Source organism: Puma concolor, chromosome A3 (assembly GCF_028749965.1).
Source record: "Puma concolor isolate L17-30 chromosome A3, mPumCon1.1.hap2, whole genome shotgun sequence".
NCBI classification, from domain to species: Eukaryota; Metazoa; Chordata; class Mammalia; order Carnivora; family Felidae; genus Puma; species Puma concolor.
This window is the reverse complement of record NC_141669.1, coordinates 50,464,379-50,488,112: the sequence shown is the minus strand read 5'-3', so window position 1 is coordinate 50,488,112 and position 23,734 is coordinate 50,464,379. Positions and strand designations below refer to the sequence as shown.

The window sequence follows — 23,734 nt, the reverse complement described above, 5'->3', positions numbered from 1 at the left end:
AGTCCTGTACCCAACTTTTAGATGCCATTTAGGATGTCCATAAATCCAACCGAATAAATAACCGCTCTTTTAAAATAAATTGGGCATATCTAAAATAAATTAGACTTGGTTCAGTTTTTAAACACAAACTATGATTTGGACCTATAAAGCATAAACTTTAATTCAAGACATTGATCTTAAAGTAAAGAAGGGAAACCTGGGCCATTGCATCATTCCATTTGTACATGGCTGATAAGATTTTTGCCTAATTACGAAACAAAGTAAAAAAAAAAAAAAAAAACTTTCCATGAACAACACTGTCCTAATCATTTTCAAAGTGTGGGAGCAATTGAGAGAGAAATAAAATCTTAAATAAAAGACTTAGCTACTGTCTGTAGTAACACAAATTTAGATGGCTTAAAACTTCCCTGTGTGAAAACCACATCAAACAGGAGAACTGGGCTAACTCTTAGATAATTTGCAGTTACCAGTGTCTGGTCCTAAAGTCCCCTATCAACCCTAGTAAATTATCTCCTGTCCTGTCACTTGTAAGCTCAAACAGCTTTCTTGGCAAATCCCAAAGGCCCATGACATCACACTCTGGCCAGTGATGGGCTGTGATCTAAAATTCTATATTAGCACAAATATTCCTTGGATGCCCAAAGACAGGTTCTTTTCAAGTATTAATGAAACAGTACAGTGACAAAAAAAAAAAAAAAAAAAAAAAAAAAGGTGCCTCTAGGGTCCACTTTCTACCCTCTATTGGAGGAATCAACAATGATCACAAACGTAAGACATCACAGCCCTCCCATATAATTTGAGGCTGAGACCATGAGAACAACTCATGGAGCTCAGAGGGGGAGCTACTGATATGGTCTAGGCTCCCCTGAGGCAGACTTCTGAAATCTACAGTACTGAACAGTAGTGGCAAGGTGCAAGCAAAACCTGAAACAAGACAAACCTTCAGGGTTTGGGATGGACTGAGTAAATCATTTATGCTGCCTGTCAGATAACATGGCCTCCTCATCCCCCAGAGCCCTTGTGTGGCAAGATAACCAAAGATTTGCATATTGGTGTTGAAAGGGCTGAAGATTAACACCAGTCCTCTAGCAGTAAAAATCACTGTCTAAAATTAGTATACATCCACCAAGGGGGAGATTTCATTCCTTAGTGCTCAAAGTGTAGTCTTTGGACCAATGTTATTGGAATGACCTGTGAACTTGTTAAAAATGCAGAGTTTTGGGTCTCACCCAGACCTCCTGAATAAGTATCTTTTTTTTTTATTTAAAAAAAATTTTTTTTAACGTTTATTTATTTTTGAGACAGAGAGAGACAGAGCATGAATGGGGGAGGGTCAGAGAGAGAGGGAGACACAGAATGTGAAACAGGCTCCAGGCTCTGAGCAGGCAACACAGAGCCCGACGCGGGGCTCGAACTCACGGACTGCGAGATCGTGACCTGAGCGTCAGGCGTTCAACCGTCTGAGCCACCCAGGCACCCCCTCAGTATCTTTTTTAAAAATTAAGTTTCAATTTTAATTCCAGTGTGGTTAACATACAGTATTATAATAGTATCTTTCTTTAACAAGATTCCCAGGTGATTTTTATACACATTAAAATTTGAGAAGCCTTTAGAGCAGAATTCTACTGGATGAACTGGTACAAAGGTAGAGTTAATAACCAACTTAGAAACATTGATAAAAATAGAAACACCGATAACTAGGATCCTTTAAAATTTGCAGCACCCAGGAGACCTCTCCTCTTTTGGCTACATAAACAAGAATTAAAGATCTCAACTAAAGTATGTTTTGGGTAGATAGCCCTCCAGTATAAGTTCTCCGAGGCTGATAGGTACTCAGCTATGCCTAATTTGACAGGCACGGGCAAACATAGAGTTGCAGAAAATTAAGTAAGCTTTATGGAAAATTTTTCTTATTGGAAGTAAATGCTGGGATTAAATCTAGGACCTCAGATCTGGGTTAAGTCATAGTTTTCTTGAACTGGTTATACAGAATATCTCTTCTTTCACCTAAATTTAATGTAGTATTTAGTACTGGTGTCAGCTAGTGATAATGCTTTCATCACTTAACCAATTGTTTTGAAAGCCTATCTCTTTTTTCTGTTGCTGTTGTTAGAGATGATTTTCTTTTGCTTGGTTAAGATGGAAGACTCTTGAATAAGATAGTTGTCAGGTTGTGATGGGGAAGGTCTGTCTCAAAGACACTCTTCAGCTCTCATTCCCAGGAGCCGTTTTGGGTGGAATCAGTCTCTGAAGAAGTGTGTGTAAAGTTGTTGGCTTCCTCTGAAAGCCTATGTTCATAAAAAAGTACAAAACTATAAATAAAATAAAACAAAACAAAAAGGTATGTACCTTAATACAATCAAATGAGAAATCCTAAATCTTATGATCAAGAAAAATCTAGATAGGTCTTCTCTGTTATAAAATGTATCAAATAGATTAATTGGTGGTGAATAAAATGATATTGTATTTTTTCCACTCTTACTATAAAAGAACTTGGGTAGGAGTTTTCAGATCATTTTGTCATTGAACACAATGATGATACCAGAGCTTTTGGAGCTCTGTAGACTCGTGGAAACTTTTCCATGATGGCCAGAGTAATAATGAACATTGCCCCATATTTAACTTCAGAATAAACCAAACCTGGCGACACTCTGGTCATGGACTTGTGGCCTCCAGAACTGTAAGAAAGTAAGTGTTGTGTATGCTTTCCAGTCTGTGGAATTGTGTTATGGTAGCAAATGAATACAACAGGTGAGTTGCTGAATTGGACAGAGACATCTGAGCAGAAAGAAACTGTTCTGGGGACCCAGGCTCTGAATATATTCCCATTTGATTTCATCTCTTCCAATTGGTCTGGAGGGACATGAGCAAAAGGAGCTTCCAACTATGTAGGGAAAAATCAGTTATGTTCCCAAGAGATGTAAGAAGAGGAGCAGAGAACAGGCCGCAAGATAATCTATAAAAGGCTTCCCTCTGTAAGTTTTAAACTTCAGAAAATGGGTGAGCAAAGAGGCATCTAGTGAGCCATAAATCACAACGTGGAAAACATAACCTGCTTGGGAAGCTCTGATCCAAGCAAGGATGGAACTTGGCCAAACTTTCTGAGGGAAGAATGCCCTCCAGAAAGGTGGAAAAGATCAGTGAGGTTTGCCTGGTGCCGATTATAAGCAATGCAACATTCCAGAAAACAAGGATGATGATGAAATATCTCTTTGGGTCCTTCCTTTTTAGGGTTCATGTGGCGACCCTCTCCCCAACTCAGGCATCAAGTCAGTGCCTTCTCAGGTGGCTAGGGCTCTGAGATAGGGTATAGAGCCTTACCTTCAGGATAGGAGCCAGGAAGACAGAGATGCCCGTCAGGATGAAGACAATGGTGCCGGTCACTCTTTGTTCCCTGGAAGAGAAGGGCACACGGTCACGGTGGACTGGGAGATGCCCCATCACCATCCTAGCCCTTTGGCCCTCCGTGTGCACCTAAAGGTTGTGTCCAAGGCCCTAGCCTCTGTCTTGTTTCCCCATTCCAGAGAATAAACCTGCTGCCTGGGCCCAGCTGACAGGTACATGGGAGGAGAGGAGCCCTGACCAAGGCAGTTTGTAGGGGCATTTGGGAGGTTGTCCAGTGCAGTGACTAACAGTGGAGGTACTTGAGCCAGACTGACTTGGATGTGTAGTTAAGTGGCATCAGGAAAGGCCCTAAATGTCTTCAGCCTCAGCAAAAGAAAGATAATGACAACTGCCTTGGGAGTTGCTGTGAGAATGAAATGGGATATACATTGCTTATTATCCCTGCCGTTTGATTGTAATAAGATGTTACATTTGTAGGGCATGACTAAGAGGAATCAGAGGAAGGGGGCCTGGCTGCTGGCTGCTGGAATCAGAGGAAGGGGGCCTGGCAGAGCAGGTATGTTTTCCTGAGTGCCCAGGCCCAGGCCCAGGCACAACCCAAGTGGGAACTGAGGACTGGGGGGGCAGATTGTTCAGGCCCAGTCCTCTAGGGCTCAGGGGTCCAGGAGGGACCCCTACCCTGACCAGAGAAGGCTCACCCCAGGGAAGCTGGGTAGCCCAGGTATCCTACGGTAGTGAGGAGAGACTTTTTGAACAGCCAGTGTCTGGTGTGGGCTCACCCCAGAGCCCCTAAGAGGCACATGCCTGCCTGTAACAGGTATGGGATTCACATGGACTTGAGAGAAGGAGGATTGAGGGAATGGAAGTGATAGGCCATGGGCCACAGTCTAGGGAGTGGCAGTGGTCCTGGGAAGACTCTCTGGATGAATGGGAATTGGGTAGGACCTGTACCCACAAGAGGGGTTGGGAGACAGTGGTAGTGGGGGTCTTGAAGAAGAGGAGACAAAAGGACAGGTCAGAGGGGAATGTGGAGACATTGAGTAGCCTATGCAGGTGAGTGGTCAGTGTGCATACAGACTGTGGTGGGATACTGTTTGCAATCCATTACCAAAAAAACACTACTTAGAACTGAATTTTTGTCTCCTTCCTCTCTCCCTCAGGAATATTACTCCCATCCTTGCAGTTCCTGGGTTGTCCGAGCAGGGCCCTTTTAGCCCAGATACCTCGATGGTGAAAAAAAAAAAAAAAAAAAGCAACATCTGCTTCCCTTCTCCCAAAATCAATACCCCTGCTCAGGCGGTCCCGTCACTGCTCCCCACCTACCTGACCCCCAGAAACTGGGGCTGCTCCCCAGGGGCACTGGTCTCCGTCTCCATCTTGAGGCTGTCGATGTGGGCGATGGAGATGACCGTGGCTGCCACATACCAGGGGAGCCCCATGAAAGAGCACAGGGCCATGAGGATGCCCACCCAAAACAGGTCCAGATGGTAGCCAGCAGCCTTCTGCATGGGGCAGGGGGAGGGTTGGTATGGGGTGAGGGAGATAGAAATCTCCCCAAAGCAGCCATTTCGCGGAACATGGTTCAAAGGCTCCCCTCAGCATTCAATAGGTACTCTTAGGGTGCTGCTACCCTGTAGTGTTCAGGCCTCCCCAACCCCAGGGTTTGCTGAGCCAGGGAAGGGACACAGGAAGGTGAGGAGACGGGTGTTCAGGCTTGGAGAGGCCTTGGGCTTGGGTCCTTGGGAAGAAGTTTTCCTACCAGTGGCCATAATATCTCTGTAGTTCTTGACCTTGGCTGGGGTAGGTCTTGGGATGGGGGAGAGGGTAGCCCAAATCTCCTCAAACCCAGAGGCAGGGAGGGAGTTGCAGAGGCCAGGAGGGCTTAGGATTCTCTTCTGCCTCATGGTTCTAGGTCAAAATTTCCTGTTAGGATCTGCTCAGACTCCCAAGTTCCTGTCAGGAAGCATGGAGCCAGAAGGTTACTTTGGGAGAAACAAGGAGCCTGTGCCCAGTAGCCCACCCTGGGCTTGGTCCTGATCCTTGGATCAAGTCACCCTGGCTCTGGTGGCCTTACCTACATCTGGAGGTCACATTTCCCTACACATGCACCAGAGCTCCACAGTCTTCTGACCTCATATCTTGTTTCGTAAATGGCCTCAAATTTTGACAGAAGCACCATCTTCCTTCTTTTTCCTTCTGACTTTGTGGGAAGAAAGAAGTGGTGTTCCTGCTCCTAGCACCCGCCTCACCCTCAGCTTGTTCTCCTTCCGGTTGACTATGACAGCTGTGATCTGCTGGTCCATGAAGATCAGGATGGTCACCAGCAGGGCAGGCAGGATGCTCGCCAGGTACACCCACCACGGGTTCTTCCCAAAGGGGGCCACGAACCAACCTCGGTCAGGCCGCGTAGGCTGAGCGGAACAAATGGAAAGGGCACTTTCCTCTCTCCTTTGTCCCAGTGCACTTGCTGTCTGGGGCCCCACTCTCCCTGCCCTCCCACCCCCGACCTGGGGTGCTTTTTGAGTGCAATCTTTTCCTTTCAAGATGTTAGGCACCTGCGACTTTAAAGAGACCATGGAGGCAGATAGGCTTGGGAAGGACATGGTGTCTGCTGAACTAAGATCACTGGGGGCAGCCGCCCTGAGATTGGTTGGGAATGGGGAGGTGCAGAGCCAGAGGCTGCCGGGAAAGAGCTTGCAGTCACTAACTGCAAGATAACAAGAAGCGAGAATGAGACCCAACAGGCAAGAATACAGAGCCTGACGCTTCTGCCTCTCCTCTGAGTCACCTGTCTGGGGAGCATTATAGGATGCTCTGTAAAACACCAAACATTAATTCAGACTTGCATATTAAGAATGAGGGATTAAAACTGAGAATAAACTGAGGGTTGATGGGGAGTGGGAGGGAGGAGAGGGTGGGTGATGGGCATTGAGGAGGGCACCTGTTGGGAGGAGCACTGGGTATTGTATGGAAACCAATTTGACAATAAATTTCATATTTAAAAGAAACAAGGGATTATCTGTGCAGGGGCTGGGCTGAAATTTATCTTTTGTTTTATCTAAGAGAAAGAGGTACTTTCTGTGTTTAAATTACTTTAGGAGCCCTGAAGTAATACCGAGGAGGTCAAGCCCTCAAAGGCAGGGAGGGTCAGTTCTAGAACCTCCAAGCCCAGTGCAGGTGGATGGTGCTCCTTGTGAGGGAGCAGGGCTTGAGTTTAGCCATGAACAAATACCAACTCAGGACTGACTGGGACTTTGTGCAGCAGTGATTCTCAAACTGGCAGGTTCCAGAAAGCCCTGGACGGCTTATTAAAGTGCAGAACTCTGGGTCCCACTCCCAGACCTTCTGATTCCACAGGTCTGGGGTGGGGCTGAGAATATGTATTTCTAGTAAGTTCCCAGGTGATAATGTGATATTAGTCTGGAGACCACACTTTGAGAATAGGAATTCTAAGGGATCATTTTCAGTAGACCCCAGGTGGCCCTGCTTATAGACTGCCTGAGCCATGGGATTGTAGACCCTTAAATGGAAATCAGGGGGGGCTTCTGCCAGGCTGGTGGGTGGGTTTCAGTACCCTCTCCTTTCAGTGGCTACACTGCAACATTTCACTGTGAATAAGTCCCCAGCCTACCATCTCAAGGGACCCCCCCACCGTCCCCCCCCATCCCCGCCCCACCGCCGAGGCTGTGGGGAGGAAGGGCGGAGCATACACAGAGAACCCACAAGTCGCTTGGCTAAGAGTATATGAAAGTTTGATCAGCATAGAGGGGAAAATAACTGCAGCTGGTGGGCAGGCAAAGTTAATGCCTGGAGCAGGGGCCAGGAGCAAACCTTGATGACGCTGGGCACATGCAGCTTGGGGGTTGCCAGACCAAAACAGGCATCAATTCCACAGAACAGGAGGATGGAGAAGATAATGGAAAAGTCTGCTACCAGAGCCCGAACCTGCAGAAAGGAGATGGACAAGTGAATGAAGCACCCTCCTGCTTCCTGAAGGACTGAGTCCTCCAGCAGCACAAGAACGGTTAAGAACTTGGGCTCTGAAGTCAGCAGACCTAGGTTCAAATCCTGGCTGTGCCCTTGCCAGCTGTGTGACCTTGGGGAAGCATATCGTCTCTTGGATTCTCACTTTCCTCATCTGCAAAATGCAGATAATGACAGCACCTACCACATAGACATAAGTGAGCGCTGACACATTCAGAGGGCTTTGCATACATTAGTGAAAGTGGGAAGTGTTATATCCACATGGCATGGTAGCCATCGCTGAAGATATTTCCTGGTATGACAGTCTGAACTCATAAGGGGTGGTGAGGGCAAGGCTAAACTCTAACGGAAATCCTAGCTCCTGAGAATGTGTGGCACATTGCTGTACTGCCACCTGGGCTGGGAGGGAGCTCCTCGGTTCTGCTGGGGACCCCTGTCTGCTCTCAGACCTTCTATCCATGAGAAGTCCTTACCCTCTTGCTCCGTCTCAGGATGCCCATCCTAGCCAGGTTCCTGACCTCACCCCCCTGCCCCCTGACCAATGTCTACACTGCCACCTTGTCTGTATCTCTTCAGAGGTAGCAGTTTCCAGAGAACAATAGGGAAAGAAGTTAGGAAGGGCAGGGGCAGGCGATGGATGACACATTGAATGCATTCCCTATACCCCCTACTCTTCTTTAAAATTGTTAGTAAAATAACATATACAATTAATTAAAAACCCACAGAGTGTAGAAAGCAAAGTCCCCTACGCACCTGTCCTCATTTCAGATATATCCATATGTCTGCTTGATTTTAGTTGTTCTGGTGATTTCCTCCATGTCATTATCTAATATGCTATACTTTTGGGGTGCCTGGGTGGCTCAGTCTGTTAAGCGTCCGACTTTGGCTCAGGTTATGATCTCACTGTTCATGAGTTCAAGCCCCACTTCGGGCTCTGGGCTGACAGCTCAGAGCCTGGAGCCTGCTTAGGATTCTGTGTCTCCTTCTCTCTCTGCCCCTCCCCCACTCATACTCTGTGTGTGTATCTCTCTCTTAAAAAAAATAAAAAATAAAAACATTTAAAAAACTTAATATGCTATACTTTTATATTTTGATTTACTAATTTAAAGCATCATCTATTGATAAAGATTTAGCTTACTTGCAACCATCCTTCCTGCCCTTTCCTCATTCCCAAGCTTTGCAAGTTATTTTTAACCTCTTTCTATGGGTTTCCTTTGTACTTCCAAGTTATAAAATTAAACCTCTCTTTCTGCTGACTTTGCCAGTCCCTCTCATGCTCCATCATGTGAGGTTAGCTGCCCCCACCCCACCATCCTCTTTCATCTGTGACTCCTCCATGTTGGTCTTCACATTGTCAAGGCTGAGAACAATCATACTGTCTTCCATAAACATATGCTTTTTTGTGTTTTATCTGTGAATTGATTCTAAAAGTTGAAAATCAATAACAGCTTAATATTACTACAAGCAGATAAAATATTGGTCGTGGCAGAACCAAGCAGTATGCACATTTACAACTCTCTTTCTGCAATACTCCCAACATCCATATCAAAAAGTTATTAAGTTAAACCATATGAATTTGCCATTTTTTAATAGGGTAAAGCAGTCCAATGCAGGCCATAAACTAGGTCTAACCTAGTATGAAGGTATATATAATAAACAGCTGTGAACTCTACCTTAAAAATGAAAATATAGCCATTCAGTCGATGCCTCTCTGTCATCCAGTGGCATCCCTGTCCCTGCTCTCTAGACAGATCCACTGCTCTGAATTTGGATTTAATTATTTCCATGAATGTCTTTATACTTTTACTAAATATGTATGCAGCTCTAAACAAAATATGACATTTTTTTAATAAATAAAATGTGCTAAACAATTTTTTTTTTAATTTTTTTTTTCAACGTTTATTTATTTTTGGGACAGAGAGAGACAGAGCATGAACGGGGGAGGGGCAGAGAGAGAGGGAGACACAGAATCGGAAACAGGCTCCAGGCTCTGAGCCATCAGCCCAGAGCCCGACGCGGGGCTCGAACTCACGGACCGCGAGATCGTGACCTGGCTGAAGTCGGACGCTTAACCGACTGCGCCACCCAGGCGCCCCAACAATTTTTTTAAAGTAAGCTCTATGCCCAATGTGGGGCTTGAACTCATCACCACAAGATCAAGAGTCACATGCTCTACCTACTGAGCTGGTCAGGAGGAGCCCCCAGCATGTTTAAAAATTTTACATAAATGGTTTCATATTATTTGTAATATTCTGCAGTTTGCTTTCTTTGCTCAACCTTGTGTTGGAGCTATTTTTCCTTATGGATACATGTGGTTGTAGTCTATGTGTATGCATTGCTGCTTTATGTTCCTATGACTGTTGCCCATTTCTGTCTTCATTCTCCTGTTGATAGATCAATCTGGATTATTTTCATTGTTTTCCTCTTAAAAATCAATGCTTCTAAGAGCATTCTTGCACACATGTGACAATTTCTCTGGGGTGTATTCCTGAGAGTGAAAATGCCCACTGGAAAATCATATTCATCTTCAGTTCCATCAGAGAGTGCCACTGGCTCTCTGAATTGCTTGTTCCTGTTTACACTCTCACCTGCTTTTCACCTCCAACATTTGTTATCCCTCAAGACCTTCATATTTTTACCAATCTGATGGATATGCAATGGTATAATCTCATCCTTCTCTGCAGTACTAAATCCCAGGAGGCAACAGAGTAATACGTAAGAAATTTGAGGGAGAAAAAGTTTGGGTAAAAAAATTTCCTATTATATGAATTATATTTCATTCTTCAAGAAATCAACATTCTCAGATGCAATCATAGCTCTAGAACTTTTATGTAAGAGGTGACTTGGATATGATCTAGTTGGAAGTGGAAGGGGGGGAATTTGTCTTGAGGATGCATTTGGGTTGTGAGCACTCTATTGTTTACTCAGCTTGTATATTGCAAAGCTCCCTAAAGAGCCTTTTATTTAGTCCTTATGAAATATTGAGAAAAATTCAATCATTCATATCAATTTTATCATCATCATCATTATCATCATCATTAGTTATAGTAGTTGTAGCAGTAGCCGTAATATTTATTTAAGATGGCTTTAGGAGAGTGCTCATGGGATTTATGGTGGAAGAGTGTTGCTAAAATTCTTCTGGGTGCCCCACCCCATGGCACAGTTATTGCTCACATATGCAAGTGCTGTTTTGATTAATTAATGTTTTATTCTGGCCACAGAAAATGCAATTAAAACTAGTACTTAGCATCTCAATGGCATAAAAAGTCAAATACTCAGGAATAAATCTAATAAAAAATGTGCAAGAGTGTGGGGCATCTAGGTGGCTCAGTTGGTTATACGTCCACCTCTTGGTTTTGGCTCGGGTCATGATCACATGGTTCGTGGGTTCGAGTCCTGAGTCAGGCTCTGCAGGGACAGCTTGAGATTCTCTCTCCCTCTCTCTCTGCCCCCTCCCACTTACACTCTCACTCTCAAAATAAATAAATAAACTTTTTAAAAAATGTGCAAGAGCTTAACGCCAAAACCTAAAAAAATTATGGAGAGAACAAAGAACTAAACAAATGGTGAAGTATATAATATTCATGGTCAGAGACTCAAAATTTAAAAGGTGTCAGTCCTCCCCAAATTGACATTTTTAAAAAAATATTTACTTAGTTTGAGAGAGAGAGAGAGAGAGAGAGAGAGAGAACATATGGGAGACAGAGAGAGAGGGAGAGAGAGAATCCCAAACAGGCTCCATGCTGTCAGTGCAGAGCCAGACATGGGGCTCAATCCCACAAACCTTGAGATCATGACCTGAGTCAAAATCAAGAGTTGGAAGCTTAACTGACTGAGCCACCCAGGCAACCCCTGACATGTAGAGTCAATATAATCCTATCAAAATTCCAACAAGTTTTTATTTTAGTAAAATGTACAATGCTTTTTGGAAAAGAAGGACAAAGAAAGAAAGTTTGGTCTGTAAGGCATACAGGCTTAGTATAAGTCACATAAATGAAGACTGTGATATTGGCATACAAATAAACCAGTCAAACAGAATAAAGAACCCAGAAACAGACCCCATCATATGTGAACATTTGACATATGGCAAAGGAGGTACTGCAGAGCAATGAGAAAGGATGGTCTTCAAAAACAAATTGCTGTGTGTGTGTGCGTGTGTGTGTGTGTGTGTGTGTGTATGTACGTGTGTGTGTGTGTGTGTGTGTGTGTGTGTGTGTGTGTGTGTGTGTAGAAACACTATCTCACACTATATGTCAAAAGTAATTCTGGTAGATTGTGAATATAATGTGAAAGGAAAAACAATGAAGCTTTTGGAAGATAACAGAATATCTTCTGTCCAATAGTCTCCTTGAGGAATATTTTGGTATATTTGATTATAATAAAACTAAGAATTTCTATTAACCAGAAGATACCACTAAGAAAGTAAAAAGGCCAGTAACATAGAAGATATCTGCAACCTTATGATCACAAAAAGGTTTCTATCCTTTTTCTGTATAAGGAATTTCAAATCAGAAAGAAAAAGACCACCCAATAGAAAATGTGCAAGAGATTTAAATAGGCACTTCGAAGAAGAAAGTCAAATGGCTATATAGCCAGCAAACACATAAGATTTTCAACTTCATTAGTCATTGGGAAAACGAACATTTTAAAAACACAATGAGATACTACTACACAGAAAGACTAAAGATAAAACTCTAACAATACCCAGTGTTGCCAAGGGGACTTGACAATAAGAGAACTCAGTTCTCTCTGACTCTAAATCCATGCTCTTAACTTGAAAAACCCTGGTGAGCCAGTGCTGATGTGATGTCCATCCTGTCAGTGGGCCACAACCCTCACAAGGAGACCCAGTGAGGCTTCCTTGTAAATTGCGTAACTGTAGGTCCCCTCCTAACTGCAGGGTGAGCTTACCTTGGTAGGGAAATAGCGGCTGAATTTGAACTTCTTCAGGGTCAGGGTCATGGAGTACGTCCCAAAGAAAAGGATGAAGGACATGAGTGCCAGGTCTGGGATGAACTGGCAGGAATTCCCCAGCAGCTGCCCACCGTAGTTCAGACACTCCTTCTTGCTCAGCAGGGACCAGTCCAGCGCTGTGAGGTTAAGGGGGTTGTACTTGGCGATGAAGCACAGGAGAGAAAGGGTCAGGGTCTTCCTGGGGGTTCAGCTGTATCCTCCCCCCTGTAGTCCCAGGCAGCCCACACACCCCTCCCATGCCTCTACTGCCCCACTGGTCTCTCTCCTAGCTCAACTCTCCTACTTTCCCTGTTCAATGCCACTGGTCTCAGCCAGGCTGGTCCACTCTGTCCTCAGAACAGGTTTTGTGTTTCCTTTGTTCCCCCTTCTGTCTGTGTTGGTCCCTGGACCTGGAATGTGTTTCTCTCTATGAAACCAACTTTCCCAGCCTTCAAGACCAGATCACATTCTACTTTCTCTCTGAGGCTTTCCTCTCCAGCTTGCAGGGTACCTCCTGTCTCCATGGCTAGAAGGGCACATTTGGCCTATATTTGACACATGGCGTGCTCTGCTTTTGCTGTTTCATTACCCTTCATGTTTGTCTACACACGCATATTACAAGCAAGTTTGAGGGCAGGGGCCACGTCTGTCTATGTCCTTTTAGCTCTCAGAGTGCACACAGCTCCTTGCACATAGTAAGTATCCAGGCATAGACACTGGCTGATTCCAGCCTTCCTCCCTCAAAACCAGAATTTGAAAAATCTTAGGTTATTTTGCCAACTGAGCAGTCAGCTGCTTATGCAGGGGTAACTAAAGGAGCAACCTCAAGGGATCCAAAAAGTCCAAAGATCTCCCCCAAAGCCCACCAGGGGCTGCCCTTCTCCTGGTTTTGGACTTCCCACCATTGGAGCCGCTTAGGCTGGATACCTCTCCTGAGGGCCACTACTCTTCATTACTGGGAGAGGCAGACCAGACCTGATCGGGACTCGTGAGCACATGAAACAGATCAGATTCAGCGAGGGGGGATTAATAACCTTTCCGGGGCTGGGGGGGGGTGGCAGTGGCATTGTTGGCTGGAGTTGGAGGTGCTAGGTAGAAAGGCAAGGAAGAATATAGAAAGATGGCTAGGAAACTGACTGTACCACTTTTGTGGCCCTGTTTACCATTCCTCACCCCTACCTCCCCTTCGTATGTGTGTGCATGTGCTTGTGTGATATTTCTGCACATTGATTTAGTAGAATGAGATGTGTTTTAAAGGGGGGCAGGGGTTGGCAGTATGTACTTAAGATAAAAATGTGCATTTCCACTGCTCTGTAGGTGATCCCGATGCACAGCTGGGACTGACCCCTGCAAGTCTGGGTTGCCATAAAATGTTCTCTGTTTTCCCAACTTCTCTCTCTTTCCCCACAAACAAAAGCCCTCAAATATCTGAATAAGTGGAGAAGACTTACCAGAGAGGTGTTGGTGTTTGGCGTCAGCAGGGCTGAAGCATTGAACACGGTTGTATTCGCTGTGGATGAGCACAGGACATGGGAACGCGTCAGCAGATGCTGGGCTGGGAGGCTGCAGCCCCCACCCGGCCCCCACCTTTCCCATCTCATGCCATTTCTTAGAGCCCGGGAGCGGCCTCCCTCATGAGGGCAGCTCATTGCACCCAGCCCCTCTCCACTCTCCTCACTTTGCCCAGTGAGGACAGGGGTGGTGGAGGAGTCCGGGTCACAGCTCTGACAGACCCACTGGGCCAGGCTAGGACAGCTCCTATCTCACCATGAAGGGCTGGCTTTAAAAACCAAAGTGAGGAATCTGCTGCCAAGACAAAGTGCCGACACAAACTAGTGAATAATGTGCCTTGTGAATCCCTACCAGCAACTGGCTCCACGTCTGTGCTCTTAGACATTTTCAAAGGACTTACTCTATGCCATGCACTATGCCAAACCTTACACACATCATCTTGCTAAGTTCCTAAATCCCCAAGTAGTCTCCCCACTTTTTAAAGATGAACTGAGGCCCAGGGAGATTAAGTAACCTGCCCATTGCCCAAGGGCACATAGTTACTACTTGGAGAAGTCATGATCCATCCCAGACAGGCTGGTCCAGAGCCTGTATACCTTCAAGCCCCACACAGCAAATATCCTTGCCTGTACCTACCCTCCCCCCGTCCCCGCTTCTCTTCTCTACCTGTCCAAATGTGTTTTTAGGTCAACTGTAAGAAACACATTGGCTTTGATATTAAATTTTCTAATCTGCCCCTTGAATGCAAGGTGAGAAAAATTAAATCCAAGTCCAGGATCTGAAGGAGAATCAGAGCCCAGAGGTGCTGCTCTTAGCTATTTACCACATCCTTTGTTTGGGTACTCCCTTTCCCCAGCCTCAGTATCCCTAGTTGTAAGTGGAGCATACAAAGCTTCCCATCACAGGCCACAAGAAGAATTGAGAAGAACTGTAATTCCCTTCCTGTGGGATGTAGCCATTCATTAAAAAGACAGGCCTTGGAGGCTGCTGTTTGCCTTCTCTCTTGCTCCTGCTCAGCATGGGTAGAGAAGGCCTAGGTCCTTCTTGCCTTTCTTCTCCAGGTGGAAGGTGATTAAGTAGTTCCTATGCAGCAGGTTTGGGGAGGGAGGGAGGAGGTCTGCTAGCCAGTTTTCTGGCAATAAATCTGAAATACACTGCAAGTCCCATTTGGCTCCTGCTGGCTATCCATGGTTGATTGGGGACCCAGAGTGAAGTAGAGGCTATTCTTGAAGCTTCCTTCAACCTCCAACAAACTGTTGTGGGGTGGATGTGATCACAGGACCCATCTGTGTAGCCCACTTCTAGGGCAGTTGGGGATGGAAGTGGCCAAGGAATTCAGTCTTGACCTAGGGCAGAATATTCCTAAAAGTTCTCCAAACCAGAGGTTTGTTATTATTCTGAAGAATGCTTCACTTACAGAAATCAGGACATCTGCTGCCTTACCTCATACCACTGACCAAGAGAACGTGATGCGGTTACCAACAAAGCATAGAAAGTGGGCAGGAAAGCTAACTTAGGCCTACCCACACAAATGCTAGAGGATTCCCAGCTAATACTAGAGACTGGAAAGTTTGGGCACCTTTCCATTGCCCAAGCTTGTCAGACCAGATATTCCTTTGATGTCTTCAGCTTAGGCTTAGCCATTCTTTTATATTGGGTAGGGTTTATCTGAAAGCCACTTTGAGATGAAGAAGGATGAAATATAACATGGAAAATTCCAGAAAGGGTCCAAGTATCAAATATTTTTAAATTCTAGTGTTTACAAAGTAGTACTCACTTGGGATTGAAAGCAGCCAAATCAGTGTGTGCAGCATCCATAAATAGAATACAAATCAGTTACAATGGAAACAAGATTAAATTTAAAAAGAGAGCACCCCCCTACAACAAGCTCTTAGGATGAAGAGAGATGGACACTGATAGGGTGCCATAGCCAGACTGGGCTTTCCAGTAAAGCTAGGAATATGGAACATTTTGTAAGCAATTGGCCCATGGACTGGGAAAGAAACCTTCCTCAGTTAGTTCCCCCCACCCATCTCCTAATGTCTAGGACTTTCCTTTTCACATTATAATCAAAAGTAACTTGTCCTGATTCCAGTTCCTTTACTCTTGGTGGAGAAACTGAAAATCTAATCTTACTAGAGTTAGTGGCTAATAATGGTCCCGTATTACTAATTAATAGTTCAATAGAGCAATGGTTCTCACACTTAAGCATGCATCAGAATCACCTGGAGGGCTTGTTAATATACAGCTGGCCCTACCCCAGAGTTTCTGATTTAGCATGTGTGGGGTGAGGCCCAAGAATTTGTATTTCTAATTTCCTGGAAGCTGCTGCTTCTGGGGACCACAGTTTGAGAACCACGGCAATACAGTGACTCAAAAGAATGAGGCGATGTCAGGCACCTGGGCAAGGCCAGAGGGGACACTATTTGGAGGCAAGTGGATTTTATTATGGCCCTCAAATCCAACATTATTTGCTCCTACATCGCCTGTTCTTAGGGCATGTCCATGTTTGGTTTCTCCTGCAGATAGAGGATTCTCTGAATGGCTGAAGTGCCACCCACATATGACCCCAGCATTTGGACAGTTTCTAAAAGATATCAAGGCCATGTACTTCCAAAAGGCACATTTGTGGGAACATTTGTGTTCAGTCAGTGCAATAAAGCCACAGTTCAGTGGGCACAAGCAGCAAATGGGAGTGCCCTGATGGGGCCTTGGCCACGGAGGTGAGATTCACTCTAGGACACGAGTGAGAAGGGCGTGTAGGTAGGATCTCCTTGTTCCCCCAGCAAGCAACGTGCTCTGGCTCAGGACAAAGGATAGCCTCACCTCTTGATGGATTTTCATGAAATAACCCAAAATTTATGATAGACAAAAATTAAGTCTAGACTGCTTTACAAAACCAGTGCAGTGACAGAGGGAGAGAGTACAAAACTGTACTCCCTGAGGTCAGGACATCTTCATCTCCATGAGGCCTAGCCTAAAACAGGGTGCACAATGATTGTATAATATTTTTGATTGACTTATGATCATCTTTTAATCAATAAGTTGTGTTACAGTGCTGAACACACAAAATCTACTTATGTCAAACTCCAATCCAATCTGGGTATAGATTTGAAAGCCTCACAAGAGTTCTATGAGACTGGCAGGGACAGCATTGATATCCTTCTATTACAGCCAGGGAAACTGAGGTTCAGTGTGAATTGGGTGGTCTCTGGACCTCAGTTTGCTCTCTGTGAGTCCAGCTTGGTAGTGTCAGAGATATATGGATGGATCTCGATCTCGATCTCTCTCTCTCTAGATATACAGATATAGATCTAGGTATAGATCCATGAGTGTCCTTCCCTGCTCTGTAGCATCCTGGGCACTCTGGGCACATTCCACTAGAGGCTCTTAGGGGCATGATTATGACTGTGAAGGAGGCCAGTGTTTCAGCCTATAGGAAGCCCTAACTTTACAGATGACACTTTTATGGTCAGTAAGGAACTCCATGGGAATGGCACTGAGTATTATCAGGTTGACCAGTTGGTTGAGTCAACCTCCCACCCAGTGAAGGGATTCTTTTAACACCCTTGGTAGACGGACATCCAGAGAGTGTCCAGGTATCTTGTGACCACCCAAGGGGACTGATACTTCTCAGGGTGATATCTCCTACATTTGAGTAGAGAGTTGTGGTGGGGGGAGAGTGAGTAGGTGGAGGCGCAGGGCATGTCTGGGGTTACCGGTCACCTGTGTCAGGGGCGACACACTCGCATTTGTAGGTGGTGATGGAGTCAGGCTTAAAGTCCATGTTGATGGGGTAGTACTTGAAGGCACCGATCATCTTCTTGATGGCATCATAGATGAAGATGAAGCTGATGAGGGTGGAGAATCCCTCTTCGGTGAAGCGGGTGATATACTTGATGATAAAGCTGGCATCTGTGGCCACCAGGATAAGGCACTGGATGGCTGAGTGTAGGCCAATCCAGAGGCGGAACTCCATGTAGTCCAGGCCATTGCCTCTGGAAGACAGAGGGAAGGGAGGGACCTCCAGCCCAGGGCTCTTCACTGTGCTTGGTTCTCCAGACTCACCCTGAGTGGATCATCTGTCCCTTCTGTGCCACAGATGCCCTCCTAGGAGCTGTGAGAACACTAGGGACAGGGACAATTCCTGGGTTGGGTTGTCTCCTCTTTGTAAATTCTGGGAAAGAATTTCACAGGGGTGGCAGGAAGAGGCTAAGACATCTCAGTTCTCACAACTTTGATAACAAACACCCAGGGTAAATGAAAAACAGGGAATATCAGAGTGACAGAGCTGGGGGAGGCCTTAAAATAGACTTATGTTGTAGATGAGGCAACTGAGCCCAGGGTGATCACAGGAGTTGCCTGGGTCAGGATGTGGCCTTCGGACCTCCAGCTCAAGACTGCACTGACTTCCCATCACAGTTGCTTACAAGCACAGTGGTGGGAATTGTTTCCTCTTGTCTTGCCTCCGTGTCTCCCTATCAGCTATGCTAAAAAGCACTAAGATGGCTTAGAAGCAGGTAGCTGGAGAGAGTCAGGAAGGACCTCCTGGCAGTCCTTCCCATAGGTAAAGACAGTTTCGGTACCTCCTCCCCCTGCCTCCGTTTTGGGCCTATTCTCCTTCCTGGCCTTAGTGTACTGCCCTAAGTGTGAGAGCAGGCACTGGGAACTACCAAGGGCACCTACTTGCTGAAGTCGAAGAGGAGCTTCTCAAAGATGAGGATGGGCCCTGTGCTGCTGAGGATGATGAGGGGCTGTCCCGAGAATAGGCAGAACAAGGAGCCAGCCATGGCAGTGCCTAGGAAGCTCTCCATCACTCCCTGGGGGATGAGGAATATGAGTCTCAGCGGAAGCTGGAGAAGGGGCCTCTTAGCATAGGTTAGAACCCAGCCAAGGGCCCAGGCTACAGTGCTCATCTGTATTCCAGACCCTCTCCTCCAAATATTCTGCTTCCTATCTCCTATTCTACAACCCCTGCATCACCACTGTTAGTCTCAATTTCCATTTGGATAAAGGTCCCACATGACTTCCTTTTGGCACCCTACAGCTTAGAAAACAGGGCTGCCAGTGGATGTGCATGTGATTGTCCTCATGCCCAGTCTACTCCCAAAGGACAGTCCATTCATCCATCCAGTCATTTATTCATTCAAACATCTGTTACGTGCTTTCAGAGGTCAGACCACTCATTTGCTCAAAATCCTTTAAATAAGTTAGAGAGGGAGGGAGCCAAACCATAAGAGACTCTTAAAAATGGAGAATAAACTGAGGGTTGATGGGGGGGTGGGAGGGAGGGGAAAGTGGGTGATGGACATTGAGGAGGGCATCTGTTGGGATGAGCACTGGGTGTTGTATGGAAACCAATTTGACAATCAATTTCATATTTAAAAAAATAAAGAAAAAAAGAAAAAAATCCTTTAAGTGCCTGCTCTGTACCAGCCATTTTGTTAGGTATTGGGGGCCCATCAGTGAACAAGATAATGCATCTTCAGTCTAATGGGAAATACAAACAAGTAATCAGGCAATTTCCATACAGCACTTTCTCAACCTTAGTATTATTGACATTTGGGGCTAGATAATTCTTTGTTGTAGGGGGATGTCCTGTGCATTTTAAAATGTTTAGTTAGCAGCATGCCTGGCTTCTACCCACAAGATGCCAGTAGCACCACCCCCTCCTAGTTATAACAATCCAAACTGTCTCTAGATATTGTTCAATGTCTCTTGGGGGTCAAAATCATTCCTTGTTGAGAATCACTGCCAAGGAGTGTGATAACCAGGGATAAGTTCAAGGTGTTAGGAACACACAGTAGGAATAAGGGGAGTGGTCATAAAGGCTTCCTAAGAGGTATATATGTAGCAGCTGAGACCCAAAATATGAGCACGGAATTGACCAGAATAGGGTAAGCGGGGTGACAAAAAAAGACTGTCCCAGGAAGAGGGACTCTTATTTACAAAGGCTGGAGCTGAAAGGGAGGATGCCTTTGAAGAAGTGAAAGATGATCAAGATTGATGGAAAACAGAATGGGTAAGAACAGGAATCTGTGAAAGGGTTCCTTGGGAGAGGAGTCTTGAGAAGCAAGTAGGGCCATGTCATTCATGAAGGCCATGTGGGGAAGCTGGGACTTATGAGTCATGGATGATACGTGCATACCTGAGTGAACCATGTGTCACTTGCTATATTGGGGGTAGCAGCAGGTCTAGAGGGAAGGCAATGGATGCAATGCTGGCCCTGTGCATTGGGAGATTCCTGGGGGCAGCCATGTGGACATACCCAGGAGATAGTTGGATATTGGACCTGCAGCTCAGGAGAGTGGTGTGGTCTGAAGAGAAGCATTCATCTCAATGTATTTGGGAAAATAGGTCTTCCACTTGATGTCTGAGTTTTCCAATGGCTCTACCCTGAAGGTTCTATGGGAAAAGCCCCTTGCCTGGGATATGGGCTGGTGTCTCTGTTGACTGAGGTTTTCCCCAGGGAGGCCTCTGTTATTGTCATGGTAAGAGCTTACAATCTTTCTAAACATGTCTTAATTCCAGCTAAGAATTTAAGAGTGTTTAAAAAAATGTGCAGAGAAGTCCATAATTAATAACTTAATTGTGCTGATTGTTCATTCACACCTCAATGGGGAAAGTATCAAATAACAAAACAGATAATTCCCCTTAAAAGTCTGAGCATCGCATAACGTATAGAATTGTTAAATCACTATGTTGTCTACCTGAAAACTAATATAACATTGCAAGTCAACTATACTTCAATGATAAAAATTAACAAAAAAGACTAGAGGGCAACTGACACTGCTTAATAAATATAACAAAATAAACTAAAAAGTTTGATCTATTTATGTCATCCTTACATTGGACTTTAGTAACATGATTTAACTTTAGATCTTTTAATAATGTTGGTTATTATTTTTTTTGAATGGCAAAGGATTACAAAAAGTGATGGTCTGAACCCCATGGTGGATGAAACCCAAGCCTTGGTTTTGGGATAATGGGATGAAGCTCATTAGTGCCACCTGGTGGCAGCAGCTTTTATGGAGGTTTGCACTCATGTTCATAGTCCGCACACACCTGATAATTGTCAGTGGCATCCCCCAGAAGCCCACCAAAGGTGATTGCGTTGGTGATACAGCCGAGGTAGATGAACAGGATGGCAGAGATGGACTGAATGTGGAAGCCATCGTAGAAATCACTTAGGAACCAGGGCAGCTTCCTCTTGATATCCAGACGCAGGCCACCGAAGAACCTGCTCAAGACAGGCCCGGGGGCTGCTTTCTCACCACAAACACCAGTGCAGGGTCAGGGCTATTTACAGGAGCCTGCAGAATCTGGGGCAAGGAAGGGAACTTGACTAGAGGTGGATGGGGACAGGGATCTTTCCACCAGAACATTTAAAGACAGGGAAGGATTTTCACAGGACTGAAAGTTTGTGGTCAGCACCATCCCTACTGGAAAGGTGGTCACAGGCGGCCTGGATGGGAGAGGAAAAGCCTGATGGGAACATGTCTTGGAGTAGATCCAACATCCCATGGGGAATGGAAATCCTGGGGTCCACAGAAATCCTGGCTGTTCTCCTCAGTGATGTCCCTGATCATCTGCAGGACACCTCCCTGTGTTTGGTAAACATAGATGTGTCCAACTTTAGGAGAGAGTTAGACATCCCATATTTATCAAGGGTAGGTTCTTAATCTTATAACTAGTTTCTTTATTCTCTGGAACAACTGAGTGGGGAATTTTAGGCTTAGAGATAGTGTTTACTGGGTATACTATTCCCCACAGCCCCTAATGCAATGCTTGGCATGGAGCAGGGTTTCTTAGCCTTGGTATCATTGACATGTAGGGCTGGGTAATCCTTTATTGTGGGGCTGTCCTATGCATGTAGCATGTTGAGCAGCATCCCTGGCTTCTATCCCCTAGATGCCAGCAGCATCACTCCTCTAACTGTGACAAACAAAAATGTCTGTGGACATTGTCAAATGTCCCCTGGGGGAGGATGGGGGTGAAGGCAAAGTTACCTCCGATTTGGAACTACTGGCTGGCATAGAGCCAAAGGTATATAAAACATGACTCCATTCTCAAAGTCATAATTTACATATAGCTTTGTAGGGCCATGTCCTTGTCCTTTCCTAAATTATTCCAAGAACCAGCAAGGAAACCCAAGCCAGGAGATTCCCTCCATCCTTTCTCTTTTGAAAGAAAAAGAGAAAAGAAAAAATTTCAGATGGTACTGTTATGGATTAAATTGTGTCACCTCCAAAAGACACATTAAAATCCTAACCTCTATACCTATCATTATGACCTTATTTGGAAATAGGGTCCTTGCAGATGTAATAAAACTAAGATGAAGTCACTGCGGTGGGCCCTAATCCAGTATGGCCGGTGTCCTCATACAGAGAGGAAAGTGTCATAGGAAGACACACACAGGGAGAATACCACGTGAGGACACAGGCTGAGATGGAGCTATGTGGCTGCAAGCCAAGGACACCAAGGGTTGGCAGCCACCAGAAGGAGCTGGGGAGAGGGAAGGGAGGATCCCACTCAGAGTCTGGGAGCTGGTCTTGCCCACACCTTGATTTGGAACTTTTACCTCCAGAACTGTGAGAGAAAATTTCTATTGTATAAGCCACCGAGAATGTGCCACTTTATTATGACAACCCTAGAAAACTCATACAGGAACACAGAGTATCTAGAGAAAAGTTTGGGTTCCTCCACTCCTGTGCTGGGTCCCACTTCCTTTCTGCTGCAACCCTTATGCGGGATCCAGAGAGGTTTGGAGGGCGTGGGGAAGAAGAGTGCAGAGGCCAGACCCCATGGCCGGGAGGGGGCGCTGCAGGCAGAAGTGGAGAAGGTTCCCGCAGTTGGGTGAGGGGAGAAGCCTAAAGGACGGCTGGCGTAGCCGTCAAGCCTGGGGTGGGCACCTTCCCGTCCAGATAAGCTCTTCCCCGATTTCGTGCATGGCTGGCATCTCTCCGTCCTCCCCGCTGCTCCCTCCGCCGGCCCCGCCGCCACTGCCGCCGCCTCCCGCGCCGCCTCCAGCAACCGCTCCGCCTCCGCCCACAGTGCCGTTCATCTGGCCTAGCTCCGTCAGGGAGAACACGGATTTCCTGTACAGAGCAAGGGGCAGGTGACAGCAGGGCTCCCAATCCTGGGACAAGCTTAGCTGTTCTAGAACTGTTTGGAGAACACCTCTGACCTCTCCCACAAAAATCGTGAAATATCTTAAAATGCAGAGACAAATGCCGAAAATGAACTTGCAATACCCATGCACGAGTCACCCACACTTCATAGATGTTCATATGAAGCATATTGCTTGCTTTTTTTTTTTTTTTTTTAGAGAAATAAAACGACACCAGAAAAAGAAATAGTATAACCCATTCATGCTGACCAGAAAAGCCAGAGACAGACAGAGCTCCCTTTGTACCACCGCCCTCTTCTGCCACCCCTCCATCCACATACATACCTCTTATCAGCAGAGGGCACTTTCTTGGGGGGCTCAATTCGGATATTTGGGTCCCATTCTCCAGGGGGAAGGACGATGACCTCATCCAGAAATTCATCAATCCCTGCTATCAGATCTTCCCGATTTCGGGCTTTATAGGCCACGTCACTGAAGAGCTGGGGAGGAAAGAGTAAGGGGACGTCTTGCTGACTGTCTGCTTCCTATCCACCTCCTGGGAACACATCACATATAGTTTTGGAGAAGATTCCTCTGAACCATTGCTCCTGCCAGCTTACCCTCTGTCTTTGAGGTAAGGACAGAGCCCCTCAGGTGAAATTAGATACAGTGGGGAACAGCAGGGCCTTGGGGGAAGACCTGAAGGCCAGGTCTCTGTGTCCTAGCTGTAGGACTTTGGTTGAGTCACTCAACCTTTCTGTTGTCAGTTTTGCACACAGCAAGCTCATTAGAAAACCTATGTAGAGTCCAGTCCAAGAAGCTCAAATACTT

The 23,734-nt window shown here is 45.7% G+C and overlaps 1 protein-coding gene across 4 annotated transcripts in view; it reads right to left on the bottom strand.

Moving 5' to 3' along the window:
• SLC4A5 (solute carrier family 4 member 5) overlaps nt 1–23,734 on the bottom strand; it is a 110,140-nt gene that overhangs the window by 14,102 nt on the left and 72,304 nt on the right. For all 4 annotated transcript variants that reach the window (XM_086700812.1, XM_086700811.1, XM_086700813.1 and 1 more), the window contains 11 exons: nt 23,249–23,403; nt 22,707–22,892; nt 20,860–21,034; nt 18,481–18,614; nt 17,521–17,792; nt 13,734–13,792; nt 12,241–12,441; nt 7,177–7,290; nt 5,595–5,756; nt 4,669–4,847; nt 3,322–3,394 (listed from right to left, as the gene is read on the bottom strand). In XM_086700812.1, the coding sequence (XP_086556938.1) occupies nt 3,322–3,394; nt 4,669–4,847; nt 5,595–5,756; nt 7,177–7,290; nt 12,241–12,441; nt 13,734–13,792; nt 17,521–17,792; nt 18,481–18,614; nt 20,860–21,034; nt 22,707–22,892; nt 23,249–23,403 (1,710 nt within the window). The remainder of the gene's footprint in view (nt 1–3,321; nt 3,395–4,668; nt 4,848–5,594; nt 5,757–7,176; nt 7,291–12,240; nt 12,442–13,733; nt 13,793–17,520; nt 17,793–18,480; nt 18,615–20,859; nt 21,035–22,706; nt 22,893–23,248; nt 23,404–23,734) is intronic.